We start from the raw sequence: 16,676 nt of genomic DNA on the forward strand, positions 1-16,676 counted from the left end.
GGTAGTTTCCATGCCAATAAAATAGGAACAGAAGAGCAACCCAAAGCAGTTTAGCAGTTGTAAATCTTAAGTGATAATAACCTATGACTATGAAGTTTTGTAAAGCCTCTTGAAAACCTGGTATAAATCAGCATCAGAGTGTTGGTTCTCTTGGTTAGAAGAGCCAGATAATAAGTCTGAAACTCAGACATGATATGAAGATGGAGACTGTTAATGTTTATAGCCCTGTAGCATCTGAAATCCATAAATTCTGCTCACAGTTTTCGGCTGAGGAAACAGAATTGTAGTAGTGTATGGAATACCCTACTCTGTTCTGAAGTAACTGAAGTAGGACATTCAGCCAACTTGGTACTTAATGGGTTCTGTTGGAAAAGACCTCTAAGATCATCTAGTCAAACCTTAACTCAACTGCTACATGTGATATCTGATAGCAAACCTAAATCTCAAATAGTCCAGCATAACTGTTCTTCCACAGGCTGCTGTTTGGGACTTACTTGCTGAAGCTAATCCGCAACATTCTCTAGAGATTATGAACAAGATCTAGGCAGTGTATTTCAGTGAGAAATAAATAAAGATGAATTTCAACATCTAACATATGTAATAATAATTTCAGGTAACAAAGCTAAAATATCAATGATATACCTAAATTCCTAATACAAGCAATAGTCAGTATTATTCCACAAGAAGCTGTCTGTGTTGACATTTGATGTGTGTGCATCTATTTAAATCCAAGCAAGCAGTCACAGTACTGAAATAGAAGTTGATAGCTGTCGTCTTTGAACTTTCTGGTTTGGCTGCAAGGTTTTGGAAGCTGAGAAAGCATCTTGGCAGCTAGGGAGATTGGCTCATTTACAGTTATTAGCAAATCTTAAAGCATATCAGTCTTCCCCCAGATAGCAAGTGGAGAACCCATATCCCCCATGATGCAGAGCAATAGATTAATCTAACAGAAGCAGTATCTAGAAGAAATTAAGCAATGTTCAGAGTCACAAATTGGATACCAGATGATATTTAATTTCCAAAGTGTTGCATCTGGTTAGAAATTTTCTAAAGCTGCTTCTGTGAATTCTGCTTCCCAGATGAGTTTCGTGTTTTCTTGTTGCGTTTTCAGAAACCTGTGAATAATGTATTTGAAGGATAATTAAATTGTGTAGAGCTGCAGTTCATTAGAGGAAATAATTGTGGGATTATTTATTTATTTATTTATTTATTTGAAACATAGCTTTCCGTTTACATGCTTACCTAGACACAACTTGTTTCTTATGCTATAGCCTTTTTGAATACATGGAAGTCTGAATCTGTTCTTCAGTGAAGGAGACGCTTGTTGCTAAGTATTCTTCAGCAGCAAGAAAAAGATGAACAAAGTCATTTGTTTTTAGCCAAAATCTTTCTTGTGGTTATGCTATTTAAAAATGAATAAACATGGTTCTGAAATAGCAGTAACGGTTAATATGTTTCTGCTTTGTGTATGTACATGGGACATATTTAAATTCAAGCCATCAGTTAAGGATTTTTTTGAGCACTTAACACATGCAGAAAACTTTACCTTACTGCTCAGTTTAATGTTAAAATTAATATGCAGATGCTATAAGTACACATAACTGTGTTACTACTAGCAGGTACTAAGCATCCTCAAGCCAGAAAACTGGTTTTAGGGTAATGTAAATATGGGCAGCGGAAAGTCTGTTTTCAAGCATGGCAAACTAACTTTTTTTGATGCATTCATATATAGTGAAATTAAAGACAATATTTATGAAAAATACCATAGGTATTGCTGTCAGGAATTCTGGTTGATCTGAAAGACACTGATAAAGAGAAATCCCCTTTTAAAGACTGTACCAATGATGAAACGGTAACCCTGATGAAATACCTTACTATTACATACTACTGTATCTTTCAAGGGTTTCCTCCTTGCTTGTTGATCTTGTAGGATTCTACTTATCTGACATTATTTTTATACTGAAGTAGCTAAGTACACTGTCGTTTGCATTTGACTACTTTTCTTAACTCCCATTGTAACAGCAAATGCATGCCTGGGGGTATTGCCAACAAAAGGTTGCTTAAAATTAAACCTAATATTAGAAAGGCTTGAAAAAGCTTATGTTTGTCAATATCTAAAATGGTAATCTTTCTGAAATTTTCATTACCTGTTGAGCTTGGTAACTTCTGCATAGTTTTGAGAAGACTTAGCTAAAAGTTGGAATTGTGATTTTTGAGAGTCTTGAATCAAAGGTAACTGCTTTCATGGGCATTGGAACAGACTTTTAGTTAGTTCTGATTAGATATGCAAATATTACGCAACCCTGTGGTCATAAATTACATGTTGTAGATCTGGCTAAAAGTAGAACTAAAAAGAACCTGTTACTATTAAAATTGACTCTGTGGATGCCTGTGCTGTTGTCAATGTCTAAAACTGACTCAAAGCATGATGAGCACATCCTGGATGTAAGTTTCAGGCTCTGTTTAGTAGAGGTAAATGTTTTCTCTTTGTGAATTTGAACACATCTTTCAAAAGCTCTCTTTGCTTGAATACTTCTAGCATGGAAATCCACTATTTTCAGTGTTGCAAATAAGGTAACAGCATGCGTGTGCACATGGTGGACCTAAGGGACTTTTGTGCTAGGTTTTTAGTACTGTTACGTCAATGTAACGTGTTTAGAAGTTTATCTTTTTCTTTGCTTTCAAGGCTCCTAGCAGTCTTATGGAGACCCTTGAGCAACACCTAAACTCCCTGGAAGGAAAAAAACCTGGCAACAAGTAGGTATATATTTTGAGAAATGTAGCAAGGCAAAACTAAAAAATTGAGACTAGATGATATTTAGGTTTGCCTCCCCCAGTCTCCTTTAGTCACTTAGTTGGAAAAAAAGCTGTGGTGACTATGCTTTTACTTTCCCTTGCAAAATTATCTTAATAGCAACTATTTATCTTACTGGGGTGTGGGAGAGACACTGAACAAGTGGACACTTTCCTAACAAAGTAAAATTAACTATGGAGCAGTCCTGGAAGGAACTATTTTTCCCCACTGCTAAGGCTTTTATTGTCAAAAATGTTTTGTTTTCTAATGGCTTTGCATCTTCTTACTAGATACTTGTCATGGCTAACTCTAGGAAGGATTAAGCTAAAATTATGTTTTCTCTTTTGCTGTTGCTTCCCTTGCAATTTAGTGAAGGGTAAGTATATATGTTTACATATCACTTGCATGCAGATGTGGTTATGGTTCTGTTTGGTATGTTTGTTTGTTTTTTAAGATGTCTTGAACTGTTAGAAACAGATATCTTCTTTAAATTGTACCTAAACTGTTGCTTGCTTTTGTACATAGCTACTAAGTTACTTGTAGTCGTTTCTATCTTAATTCCAGATCTTCTAATCAGTTCTACAGCTCCTAGGACTTATTTGATTGATTTAACCTAAGAGGATGGATGCTAGTTCAGTCTAGTTCAAGTTTTAACTTCAACTCCTCTTTTCATTATCAGTGTCATTGTAATTTTTCATCTCTTAGATCAAAGCAGCTTTAAAAATAAGTAGCAGTATTTTCATACCCCATAATAATGAAAGTAAACAAATGCACTGACGTGTTCTAACTTACGATTAAGGCTGCATAGATTAACATTGGTGTGATTTGTCTTGCATGTGGGAGAATCTTCAGCTTGGGACTTCACAACTAATTTTTTCCCTACTTTAAAATATTATTTTAAAGTGATCCTGACTTTCTTTAAAAGAATGGTAGACTGGTAGGAAATTGGTTTATATGTTCTCAGAAGACTAGTATTAGATAACTGCTTTTGTATTGGTCTTACTTTGCTACCCTTGTAGGATTTTATAATACGGCTGTGTTTTGCCCCAATAATTATTTCCTGCTGGCTTCTGTATGCCCTAAAGCAAGACATTTGCATGCATCTTTGCCTTTCCTCCATTCCGTAGAGCTTATTTAAAAGGCAGAATAATTCTGTGATACTAATTAGCTAAAAAGATTAATTTATGCTTTGAAGTAACAATTTGCATTACTTCTCTAAAGCGACACATAGAAGTTTGAAAAAGGGGAGGGTGTGCAGTTGTAGAGATCAAGACAGTTGTTATGTTTTATTTTTGGTCTTTTGGCATGTGCTGTGGTGACCAGAAACATAGTTTACAGAAATGTACTTATCCCAAAACTCCCTTTTCTTCTTGTAGATCTGGGGCTCCTTCTCCTCTGAGCAAGGTAAATACTGCCAGGTGCTGTACTAGTTAATTCTTGTTCAGGTGATATGCTTTAGAACGTAAAGACATAAAGAATTAAGTTTCCATCTTCTGATTTGTTTTTTAGACTGTGCCACCTAGACCTTACCTGAACAACAAAGTTGCATTTTTAAATGGCCTTGTAAATAAAGCTTTATAAAAACACTTTGCTGATCTGAAGTGCCATACTGCTACCAATGCAGGATGCTAAGCAGCTTTGCTGGGAATTCATGGTCATGCTTTGAGAAAGCATAAGACACTCATATCTTTGTCTCAATATCTTTTTTAATCTTCCTGTTGGTGAGAGAGTTGCTATGTATTCTTTCTTCTCCAGATTCTTCACTCAATTTTCAGCTTTTTATTTGAAAATGCTGACTTTTTTTCTTCCTAAACATGAATATAGTTTTAAACTTTAATCTGATGTACCTAGTGTCAGAATTGACCTTCATTAGTGAGACTGCTCACCTTAATCCAAAGCAAGAGTTGCCGGTGAAAACAGCTTGGTTAGAGTGTCAGATAAACTAATGAGCTTTATGATGTTAGTAATACTGGTTCCTGCTGCACCTGAAGCATTATCACACCATAGCTGTATGGTCAGTAACAAGTGTTGTACAGGAAGAACTGAATGAAAACTTCTGAATCTGAGGGAGACTGTTCAATACTTGATTCTACAGAAAGCTCTAACATTTCTTCCCGAAAACCCCAAAAGTTGTTTTTAAAAATGCTTTTTTTTTTTTTTTCCTAACACTGTAGCAGTTAGCAAGAACTACATAATGACTCAGGAAGTGTTCTTACAACTTTAGGTGAAGCCCTTCTCACCCATTTATGTCAAGAATTTGGACCAATCTAGTCTCAGACCTTAGTAAAGTCTTGAGGAGAGTCTAGAATCATAGAATCACAGAATAGTTTGGGTTGGAAGGGACCTTAGAGCTCATCCTGTTCCAGCCTCCCTGCCATGGGTAGGAACATCTCCCACTAGACCAGGTTGCTCAAAGCCTCATCCAGCCTGGCCTTGAACACTTCCAGGGATGGGGCAGCATACAATTGCTGAGGAGCACACAATTGTCTTGGAACTTACTGAGAATCTTTTGATACATATGCACTGTTAGTTGTCCTGGTTGGGATTTGAAAAGGCAGGTCATGCAACCCCAGAGCATGAGTCTGAGTTAGTTATGTAGACACTGAGCAAGTACAAAACCCAAGAGACTAAAGCTAACGTGAAGCTTGCTGCTGGTGTCCCTGCATGCACTCAGAGCACCTGCAGTAGGCATTTCCTCTTGAGCCAGGCATCTCAAGGAGGAGTCTCCTTGCAGTTCCTCATCTCAGCCACCATTCTGGGGAGGTCTTGCTTTGCTCCCCTTGGAACAAGAAAAGATTTACACTGGGAAGAGATGGGTATCACAAACACCAGAGACCTGTGTGTGGTTAGGTAGAGAGGAACAGGAAGGGCTGTTTTATGTTGGTTTAGGCATGTATCCCATGACCATACAACATACTCGTGACTTCTAGTGAGGAAATAAAATATTCAGGTTTTGTGAATTGCTAGCCCTCTGAAAAAATAGCCCAGTCTTCCTTAAATTCTCTTGAAAGGAAGAACAACTCACAATGAAAGGACCTAATGTGTAAATTGGGCTTTTTAAGTATGTGAATCTGTGAATAAGTTGTTTGTAGAAAAATGCTGGTATATTGAATGTGTGTTTAAAATATTTCTCCAGTCTTCTCCAGCTACAACTGTTACATCTCCCAATTCTACTCCAGCAAAAAGTATCGATACATCTCCTCCAGTTGATCTTTTTGCAACTTCATCTACAGCTGCTCCAGTCAGGTAAGTTGAAAAGGATATTTGAGTTACTGTACTTGATGTAGGTGCCAAAGTCACACTTGTAACAGGAGACTTGCCTGCAAGATTTCACTTACTTTACAATATTGAATGTAGCAGATAATTCCGGCAGTCTAGGTCACAAATGAACTCAAACAAACAAAAGCCAAATAAAAAAAAAATCATGCTGAGTTTGTGTCTACTTTTATTTGCTTTCAGTATAGTAGTGATGTTGTATAATTCTTAATATAACAACATAAAATTGTAATCAAATAAACTGAAGTAATATACAAATTCAAAGGAGTCTTTGACCTTCAGTACTGTTTCTAAAATTGCTGAATTAAGATTTCTTTTTCTTTCTGTTCAAATTAGTTAATAAAACACATAAAAATGAAATGAATTTTGAGAGGCTGAAATCAGAAATCAACATTCAAGTTTGGTCAAAGAGAAATTCTGACCTATACTTTCAAGTTTGTTCAAGTCAGAACAAACCACTACTGTTCATTGTAATGAGCAGAAAAGAAAGAACTCTAAACATATAAAAGTTGTAAGCCTGAACCAAAAGTATGAAGATGTGACTAACTTGATTTAAATGTCAAGTTGAAACGCTTCATTGAAGAAAGTTTCTACAGTTTATTATTTAAATGTTCTAACTAAAAAGACCTTGTTTCCTAAGGAAATATCCAGCTGGCTTAAGCCACTAAAGTCTTACCAAATTCATTCTACCTAATGTTTATTTATTGTCTGGAAATGCAGGTTTCTTGTTTTCTGACACATCACGGTGATGTATCGAAGTAGAATGGAGTTATTTTCTATTGCAGCAGTTACTTCCCCTGTAGAATAATAGAATTATAGAATCATTATGGTTGGAAAAGCCCTCTAAGATCATCTAGTCCAGCTGTTCACCTACCACCAATGTTGCCCACTAAACCATGTCCCTAAATACTACATCTATCCTTTCCTTAAACACCTCCAGCGATGGTGACTCCACTGCTTCCCTGGGCAACCTATTCCAATATCTAACCACTCTTTCTGAGAAGAATTTTTTCATAATATCCAACCTAAAATGTCCGTACTTAGGAAACACCTGGAATTTTGTGAGCATGGCTTTCTGATGATGTGCTTCTTTTCTAGGATCGTCACAGTTTAGTGGTATCTAATAAATCAGTTAGAATGTCATTATCAAGTAATGTAAATAACTTACGATCCTATCTGAAGATGTAATGTGTTCTTTGGCAGTTATTGTAGTGCACATGCTCATGACCACTGCTCTGATGCAGTGAAATATATATATATATCTTAATGGTTCTGTTGGTCATCCAATCTAAGAATGGCTTTATACAATCTAATTCCTGAATTCTAAGATTCCTAAAATCTAGTCATGATTTTTTTTTTTTTAAACTTGATTGTAATAGAAAAATTATGCCAATATTTAATATCTCTTCCTTTCTTGGCAGCTCTTCCAAACCATCCAGTGATCTCCTGGATCTTCAGCCAGATTTTGCCGCTGCTGGGCAAGCGGCTCCAGCAGCCCCTGCTGGAGCAACTTCATGGGGAGGTAGAGAAAACTGGCTATCAGCAACTCTTTTTGCTATCTCCCTTTTCTTGCTTGGCTGGCTGAACTGAAACCTATCCCTTTCTGTACTAGCACAGGATGTTCCCAGCTCACTCTCTGGGTTCTGCTGACCTGACAGGCAGGCATTCCTTTGCAGAACAGGACTACTCCTTTTTCTAGGGATATGCATAATAGTATAAGCTGCTTATGAAGACCTGACTGCAAAGCTGGGGGGAGGGCAGGATTATGTAGCTAAACGTGAGCAGGAAGGGAATGGCTGAAGGTGAACAGGTAGGGTAGACACTTTAAAATAGTTGGGGAAGTAGAATTAGAACTGTTCACGTGTCTATTGGCAAGGTGTGGGCAGACATCAGCTGTTCCATTCATAAAGCAAAGCCCACAGACCAGTAGGGGAAGAACCAAAAATATCTTTTAAAGCAAAAATGTGTCTAACATGCAAATGTGCATGCCAACAGTGGTAAATGATTCTGCTGCAAGTGCAGTTACCTCTGACATAGCTCAATATAGACATCCCTTAACAATTGAAAAACTTCATTTTCTGTTTGGAGCTATAAAATGAAAATAGAAATAGAGGGCTAACTGTCTTCAAATTGGAATCAGTTTTCTGGAATCTAAACTCTGTGGTGCAGCGCACACAGAACTGTGTCTGTTCCAGACAACATTACCAGCTGATGCGGTGAAGAGGACCACAATAAATGTAGGCAATGTTCACTTCTCTCCTATGAGGACAAGGAATCAGGCCAATAAATGATGATTTAAGTAGTATAGTTGTAAACCCACTGTGGTGCTGTTTTAGATCTTCTCTTGTGTGGCAGCTTAATGAACTCATTAGCCTTCTTACGGTAGGAATGCTACACTGAGTCATGCTGATTCCATTATGAATGCTAATGCTGGGTACTAGTGACTTCTGCATACCCTGTTTCTGTTCTCATCTTTAGCTCATTAAAAATGACATTGTCTCTCAGCAACCTCATTATGAAAGTGTAGTGATGGTTGTCATGTAGACCATGCTTTGCATATTCATATTTAATCTGTAGATTTTTTTTTTTTCTCAGAAGTGTCAGTTTTATTAACTGAAATGTAAACTTATACAGAAAACAAGACCACAGGGTCACCTCTCCTAGGAGGTCTGGGACTAATTATTCCATGATTTTTGGTAGCATCCTACTTATTTTCTCTGTAGTTATGCCTTAGCAGCTGGTAGTTACCACTGTTGTCCTTCTCTGACATCCCCAGGTACAGGAACACAAGCTTTTCTGAGTCATTTCAGAAGAACTCAGGTTTCTTGGCTAACGTTTTTTTTGTTTTTTTTTTTCACTTCCAAGCAGTTGCTCATTCATGCAGAATAAGTATCCATTAACATTTTAAAATATTGATTCACATTACAATTGACAGCTGACAATCTGTTTTGTGTTTCTGGACAAAACACCTAGACTTTGGAGAGTAGATATATTTAGAAGAGGTGTTGTATGTGTATTCTTTTGAACTACTGAAAACTTTTAAAAATTGCTCAGTAGTATGTCTAGTTGTCTTATTGCACAAAAGAAAACTACAGCAAATTTTTTTCCTTTGGCCAGGATTATTACTAACCTCATCAAGTATACTTCAGACTTATCTTTCAGCATTTTGGTTACTTAGTAAGCTTCAAATCTGTCTGCTTTGCTGATGGCAGGAGTCCAGTTATGGATGACCTGTTACCACACTGGAAGCTTACTTAAAAACAAACAAACAAAAAAACAACAACAGCAACAAGAAACTTTCTAAATAATTGCCAAAGACCGTGTCAGACAAGAATAAATTGAGATTTGGAATTGATTTGTTGTGAAAATACAAAAACGTCCATTCATGTTTTATTTCATAATGAGGAAACCTTTGAGCCTAAGAGGTTTTATTTATTCATTTATTAAAAATTGTACACTCTCATAAGTATTACAGAACCTTCTAATTAGTGCAAGTGAAGCCACATCTGGAATACTGTGTCCAGTTCTGAGCTCTTGCAGTCAAGGGAGACTCTTGAAAAGCTGTGGAGAATCTTGGTAGGGGGCTATCCAGAGATGTAAAGCAAAGAATTTTTTCTTGTCACAGAGAAGAGAGGCTGAGGGAGCTGGGTCTCTGTGGTCCAGCAAAGAGGCGGTTAAAGAATATTTATGGCAGTGGCCTACAACTACTTGAAGGGAACTTGCAAAGTGGAGCCAGAGTTTTCTTAGCAATGATAATTGATTATAATGAGGGGTAACAGCAACACATTTCAGTTTCAGAGTTGGTTGGTTGGTTCTTCCTCTGAGCAGGACGCTGGACTAGGCAACCTCATGTTCACTTCCACGCAGGATATTTGTGAGGAAGTGTACCAGTAGGTTCCTTGGTACCTTAGCTTCTTCCTCATCCGCAAAACTGTTCACACACAGAAAGTTAATGTGGGAACTTGTGAGACAGTAGTAGTAAGAGGAGGAAGCTAGAAAAATCGCTGTAGTTCAGAATAGCTAGGAGGATATAAATACCAAAAATTTCAAGAGGCAGCATCAAACTGGCACTTTGAATGTCACATAAGCCTCAGGAATTCAGGTTGTCCCTAACAAACAATCCTTCTTTCTCAATCTTAGTCTCAGTGTAGGTTCATATTTACTAATATATACAGTACGCTGTATATTCTGTTGTATACCCTGTATATTTCTGAGTACAACACAAGTTGTCTAGCAAATAAGCTGCAACTTGTGAAACCTACACTTCCGTGGTAACAGTAGAAGATCAAGGTAGGGTAATAAGCTGCTTGCAGCATACTGCAAGGTAAGCATCTGGCAGGCAGGTTAGGCTGTGGTATTACAGAATTCAACCTGCTGTACTTTTTGTACCCTTGCAAGATGTCTCTCAGATATAAAAGCAAATAGACTTGAACTACTTTGAACTACCTTGCAGTTTATCTTAGAACATGGATTTGACAGCAGTATTCTTACTTTAATATTAACTACACAATAAAACATAGGTTTTAGTTCTTCCCATATTAAGAGTAACTACATGTTGTTGTGCTGGATAATTGTAATTTCACTTCATTAAGATCTATAACATAATTGGGTAACAAAAATCTGTTGAAGAGTAAGCTATTGAAAGGTAGAAGTTTGCCAAGAGCTGTTTATTTCAAGTCTAGCTGTGAGGCGTCCACCTGGTGTGCAGTAATGAGATACCAGAGTGCTGCTGCATTTTTAATATACTGTTGCACTCTTTTAGAATGGTATTTTGATGTAGCTTACCTTGTGAAGTGAGTCTCAAATATAGCTTTCTCAAAGAACCAGTTACTAAAATGCATGCATGTGGTTTCTTGGTCCCTTTTTAACAAGTACTGTAAAATAAAGACAAACTTACGAAGATTAACCTCTGCTTGCTCAAAGCATTTTGCTTCCTACATAAACATCTAGACTGTTTGCTGGCTGTTCAGTATGGATCAGATGAACCCATGACCCTGTTAGATGTACAGTGAATCTAGGAGCAATTTTGATCTAGTGGTTAGTAAAACTAGTTAAAATTAGTAAAATTTTAGTAAATTAGTAAAAGTAAAACTAGTAAAATTAGTAAAACTGCCAAGTTTTCTCACATTTTTACAGCATGTAGGGTTTTCTTGGTTGTTTTTATGTGTGTGTGTTCTGGTTTTGGTTTTGTTTTATAGGCAAAACTTCCTCTGCTTGCCTTTGGGCTCAATCATCTGACTGGTCTTAGAGGATTTTAAATTATAGAAAAGTCTATTAACAAAGATGCTCATTGGCTTCTGTAAAGTTGATTAAGGAACCGAAGTTGGGACACAGCTAGCCTGATTATGCTGTCAGTAACTCATAGTCCTCATAACAAGTGTTAACAAGGGTGGTTGTTTGTGCATAATATGCTTCTTCCATCACAAATGTAGGAAAAAACCTCAGAGTAGCTGCTCTTCTATACCATGACTTTTTTTTTATTTTTCCCACAAGTCAGTCAAGTATAAGAACCTCAACCAGTCTGCCTTTTGGAATATACTTTTGAGCAGTAGGGATACAATGATTTGTTTCCTGAAGTAACTTGAGACTGTATTTACCAACTGTTACCTGTCCAAATGCAATGGTCTTGGTGCCAGGTTTGTGAAGGGTTTGAGGGCTGATATGTGGGTCAAAACAGCTAATCTTGGCAAAACAAAAAGCCAGATTTTATTTCTAATAACTGTAGCATTGACTTTGACCGCTACCTGATTACTCTGATCTAGCAAATACTTACAACTAAACAGAATTGTCTTGAGGTTCTCTGGTATCTAAGTTTATTTTGCTAATAGCGTAATAGTTTTGTTTGTTTGTTTGTTTACTGATTTCTATTGAATTTGATTACTTCTGATGGTTTATTATACTTATATGAGCACTGGGGTTCACTGGGCCTTGCTGTTCCCAAATAAACTTTTATTTGGTGAGAATCTTGAATCTGTGTTTAGTTAGGCCAGTGGGCTTGCATTTAAAATTGTCATTGCTCTTCTGGGATGTTAGCTACTTATAAACTTTAAAGAAGCCTGTCAACTTCTGGTGCTACTCTTGCACTGCTAAGCCAAACACAAGTTTGAGGAGAGGAGAAGGGGAGAACTTGTATTGAACTGAGCGCTCTAAAGAATGGGGTTTTTGCTCTGCCCTGGCATAGTGAAAGGTAAGAGACCTTCCTGTCAGCTCTTATAGGTTACTACTTGGTCCACTCTGTTGCAGGGTAAAATACAGAAAATCAGCTGTAATGAAACAGTGAAAAATGCTACTTGTATGTGAATAACTTGGTAATTAGATATGAATTTATCAAATACATGGAATTTATGCACCAGTACTGATATGGACAGAGATACTAAACAGAAAGAACTTTGTCATGTAACAATAATTTTGAAAAACTTTGAATGTTAGAAAATCAAGTGCATTTGTGAAACTGTTTAAACTAGACATATCACTTAGAGAATAAACTTATGGCTAATGAACATCTTCAGTCTGGCAGTTCTACTAATTGGTCTGTTTCTTTATACTGCTGTCATTTTAATGGACAATCGCTAGACCTCTTGGGAGAGGGTGAGTAGTATTTTTTATTTCTAAGACTTCTGAATGTTAAGACTCCTTATTTGGAGCTCTGAATTATTTTTTTGCAGTTGAGTGTTTGTGGTCTCTCTCCCTCTTCCCCTTACTTTTCCTGTTTGATCTTCATTATGTGGTTGCATATAGATAATCTGGCTGCACTTTCCGGTGTTACCTCTGAGCCACAGATTTCAGATCCATTTGCCCCAGAGCCTAGTGCAACTACTGCTGCAACTACTGATACTACAACTACTTCAGCTGCTGCTGCTACAACTACAACTATTACTGCTGCCACTGCTGAAGTGGATCTCTTTGGAGGTTAGTTTGGTTGCTCTTGTACTCTGCACCAACTCATGAGGTAGATGAACCAAGATGAGTTCAGCTATTTGAAACAAGGCCTCTGATTTAACTCTACCAGAGATGCATGCATGTTGGCTACTAGATGGAACAGGAAATGTAAACTACATTTTGGTTTGCTGTGATATTAGCTAATAGAGTCCTTTGCATATGCCCAACTGTCTGGAAATGGAAAAATGTATACACTTCAGACTAAGGTATCTTATGGTGAACAGCTAAGAACATTAGCTTGCAGGTCTGTGCAGGGTTAAACAGGTATTTTTTCCACATTATTCAGTAACTATGATTTCTGGAAAAATAGCTATTGCATTGCAGAAGGTGGATGTGGCAGCTTCCTGCATCTTTATTACATATCATGCTTGAGCTCTTATTTCATTAGGATTTTTCCTGTAAATATAATACTGAAGCAGATGAAATTACTCTATTTCAGTACTCTTGAATCTGTGTTTTTAGTTTGCACAGCATAACAGTAAATTGAAGTGGTAATGAACTTGTACTAAATACCAACTATAAGACTAATGTATAGGAAACATTTTCCTTTGTTTTTGATATGCTCTTTTAGTCTCTAATGATAGCTGCTAAACTCAAGTAAGAATAAGGATCATCCCACTCCCCCATACATTCTCAGCTTTCTTGTCTAATGGAGCAGGAGTTTTCTCAATGGCAAGTCAAAAATTACTGTTTCTTTTCAACATGGTACCAGCCCAGGTTGATGGAAAAATCTTCCAAATTACAAACTACTAACATATTTAAGATCACCCAGTAACCATGTATTTTTCTACTTGTCTCTTCCTGTGAAGTGTACTTCCCATGGGACAGTGTATGTAAGAATTAGCAATAACTTACTTGGTATCAGAACTTCATTCCAGAAATTTACTGTATGTTCTCTGTGTGGGTGTGTTTACCTATTGCTTCCAGTGACAGGAGTGCCAGAGCGGTCTCATATACAAACTGTCTTACAACAAAGGTATTTCCTAAAGACTGGTAGTTCGTAGTTAAAAGTTTTGTTTAGGTTTAGCATCAACAGATACCTTCAGGATACATCCAGTAAAATTGCTGAGAAGCTGTGAGGAAGGAGTAGAGCTGTTACTGAATACCTTGTTTTAAAAGGATGGAAAAGAATCCAATGCCACAGAATCAGGCAGTTCAGAAGTAATTTTAACCTAGGCAGCAGTTCAGGACACTGCTAAGAACAAGAGAGAATCTGGCATTGGTTACTCACAGAAATCAAGGCTTGTACTCATGAGCACCCACTCAGATGCATAGTGTGTGGTGCGTACTTCTGTTCTGTAGACTGTGGGGGGTAAGCCAGTCTTAGGTACTCCACTTTCAAATTGTATTGTTAATTTAGAATAGATTTATATGACCTTAAAAATAAATAATCTGTAGTTAAATAGCTAGAAATCAGTGTAAACTTGCAACTGGATTAGAATTATAATTAAATGAACACTGACTCTTTCCTGGAACACTACAGGAAAAAATAAAGTTTTTATTATTCACAATAGCATCAAATTTCTGGATTTGGAAACCTCTAGAAACTTCTAAATCTTTGAAAGGAAGATTTGAGTATGCTCAGCAGTGAAGATTCTTATGCAGTACCTTCAAGACACTCACAGGACTGAACCTTTTAAAATCATGGAGTCCATATTGAGCTTCCATTTCTCTACTCATGTTCTTTGTTTGTTTGTTTTTCATCCCTGAAGGTTCCTGTGCTGTAAGTAATGCCCAATACTAACATTCCTTGTTACTTTAAGACTACTAATCACAAGAAGTGGCACTTCTTGGACAGACGCTTTTGCTGTCTTGGGACATTCATTCTTAACCTTGATAAACAGGTATTTGACTTTCAAGGTCTGATAGAAGCTGGAGATGTAGTCGCCAGGTGATTTTAACTTTTTGTGGCTTGACAGTTTTAGTTAGTTAGTTTCAGTTAGTTTAGTTGCTTTACACTTGGTGGTGAGGTGCAGTACAGGAAGGATCAAGAACAGTGATCTCAGGTGAAAGAATGTAGAGTCTGCAAGGAGCGACAAGGGAGGAAAAAGAAACTGAAAGCTACAGAAAAAAAAAAAAAAGCAGCAAATAAGCTGGAAGTATCAAAAGAAAAGACTGCAGGAATTAATGTTGACTGTTTTTCTCTTGCATGTTATCACTGATGCTTTAGCTGGTAGGTAGCCTGTATGCTACCTGTGGCTGGACTTTGACTTTAGGAAAAACAGCAGTTCGACATTACATCTTCACCTAACATAGACTTGGAAAGTAGATGAGAAATGCAGGATTAATTCAGCATAGCTTTTTACAAAAGTCAGTCTGAACAATGGGCAAGCTTTCAGTTAACATGTCCAATGTGAAGAATTCCTGGTCTACAGGCAGTTTTCAAAGTGCAAGTGGAATCATTCCTGAGAAGGAGAAGTCTAAAGATAAAAGAAATGTCTTGATATGCCCTGTATTTCAATAGTGGAATTCAGACACAGTATTTTTGGACACTGTTGATGTGCTTCATCCATCTCTGTGATATGTTATATGCATCATGATGTGTTGTATCTATCTCTGCATGTGGTGCCAGACTTTTACAGAAGACATCTGTGCAGGTACAGCAGAATTTTCCAAAAGGCTATAAAGGTCTCAATAAACATTAACTCTGCAGCACATTTTGGGAGGCACATATCTAAAACCTTTGTTTGCACTGTGCTTTGTAGTACCACCTATTCAGGTTGTGCTGCCATTCAGAGGGACCTTGACTGGCTGGAGGGATGGGCCAAGAGGAACCTCATCAAGTTCAACAAGAGCAAGTGCAGGGTCCTGCACCTAGGGAGAAATAACCCCAAGCACCAGTACAGGCTGGGGCTGACCTGCTGGAGAACAGCTCTGCAGAGAGGGACCTGGGAGTCTGGGTCCATGAGCCAGCAATGTGCACTTGTGACTAAGAAGGCCAATGGTATTCTGGGCTACATTCAGAAGAGTGTTGCCAGCAGGCCAAGAGAGGTGATCCTGCCCCTCTGCTCAGCCCTGCTGAGGCCACACCTGGAGCATTGTGTCTAGTTCTGGGCTCCCCAGTACCAGAAGGACACGGAGCTACTGGAGCAAGTCCAGAGGAGGGCTATGACATTGATGAGAAGACTAGAGCACCTGTTGTATGAGGACGGGCTGAGAGAGCAGGGCCTGTTTAGCCTGGAAAAGAGAAGACTGAGGGGAGACCTCAGCAATGTGTATAAATATCTGAGGGGAGGGTGTTGAGAGGATGGAGCCAGTCTCTTTTAGTTGTGTCCAGGGACAAGACGAGAGTCAATGGGCCCCAACTGAAGCACAGGAGTTTCCATCTGGATTTGTGAAGGCACTTCTTTGCTGTGAGGGTGACAGGGCACTGGGACAGGCTGCCCAGAGAGGTTGTGGAGTCTCCCTCTCTGGAGATACCCAAACCCTGCCTGAATGCCATCCTGTGCAACGTGCTCTAGGAGATCCTGCTCAGCAGGGGCATTGGAGTAGATGATCTTCAGAGGTCCCTTCCCACCTCTGCCATTCTGTGATTGTGTCATTCTGTGATCTGTCTCTACACTCAGAAGTCCCCTGAACTTCTCAGTGTAACTAATATTTGAAGTTCCTAATATGCAATTTTTCTTTCAAATTCCATTATGAGCTTCTGTTGTTTTCACCACCTACC

At 38.0% G+C, this 16,676-nt stretch overlaps 1 protein-coding gene across 13 annotated transcripts in view; it reads left to right on the forward strand.

Annotated features, from left to right (window-relative positions):
• The window catches only part of SNAP91 (synaptosome associated protein 91), a 71,057-nt gene that overhangs the window by 31,039 nt on the left and 23,342 nt on the right, over positions 1-16,676 (forward strand). For 11 of the 13 annotated variants that reach the window (XR_011095212.1, XM_068678056.1, XM_068678061.1 and 8 more), the window contains exons 10-14: positions 2,687-2,757; positions 4,171-4,198; positions 5,931-6,040; positions 7,492-7,592; positions 12,809-12,979. Coding sequence is in view for 12 of the 13 variants with exons in the window: in XM_068678056.1 (XP_068534157.1) it covers positions 2,687-2,757; positions 4,171-4,198; positions 5,931-6,040; positions 7,492-7,592; positions 12,809-12,979 (481 nt within the window). In the remaining variant the exon portion in view is untranslated. The remainder of the gene's footprint in view (positions 1-2,686; positions 2,758-4,170; positions 4,199-5,930; positions 6,041-7,491; positions 7,593-12,808; positions 12,980-16,676) is intronic. The other 2 variants (XM_068678066.1, XM_068678067.1) reach the window with 1 other exon arrangement.

This window comes from Anas acuta, chromosome 3 (assembly GCF_963932015.1).
Source record: "Anas acuta chromosome 3, bAnaAcu1.1, whole genome shotgun sequence".
Taxonomy (NCBI): Eukaryota; Metazoa; Chordata; class Aves; order Anseriformes; family Anatidae; genus Anas; species Anas acuta.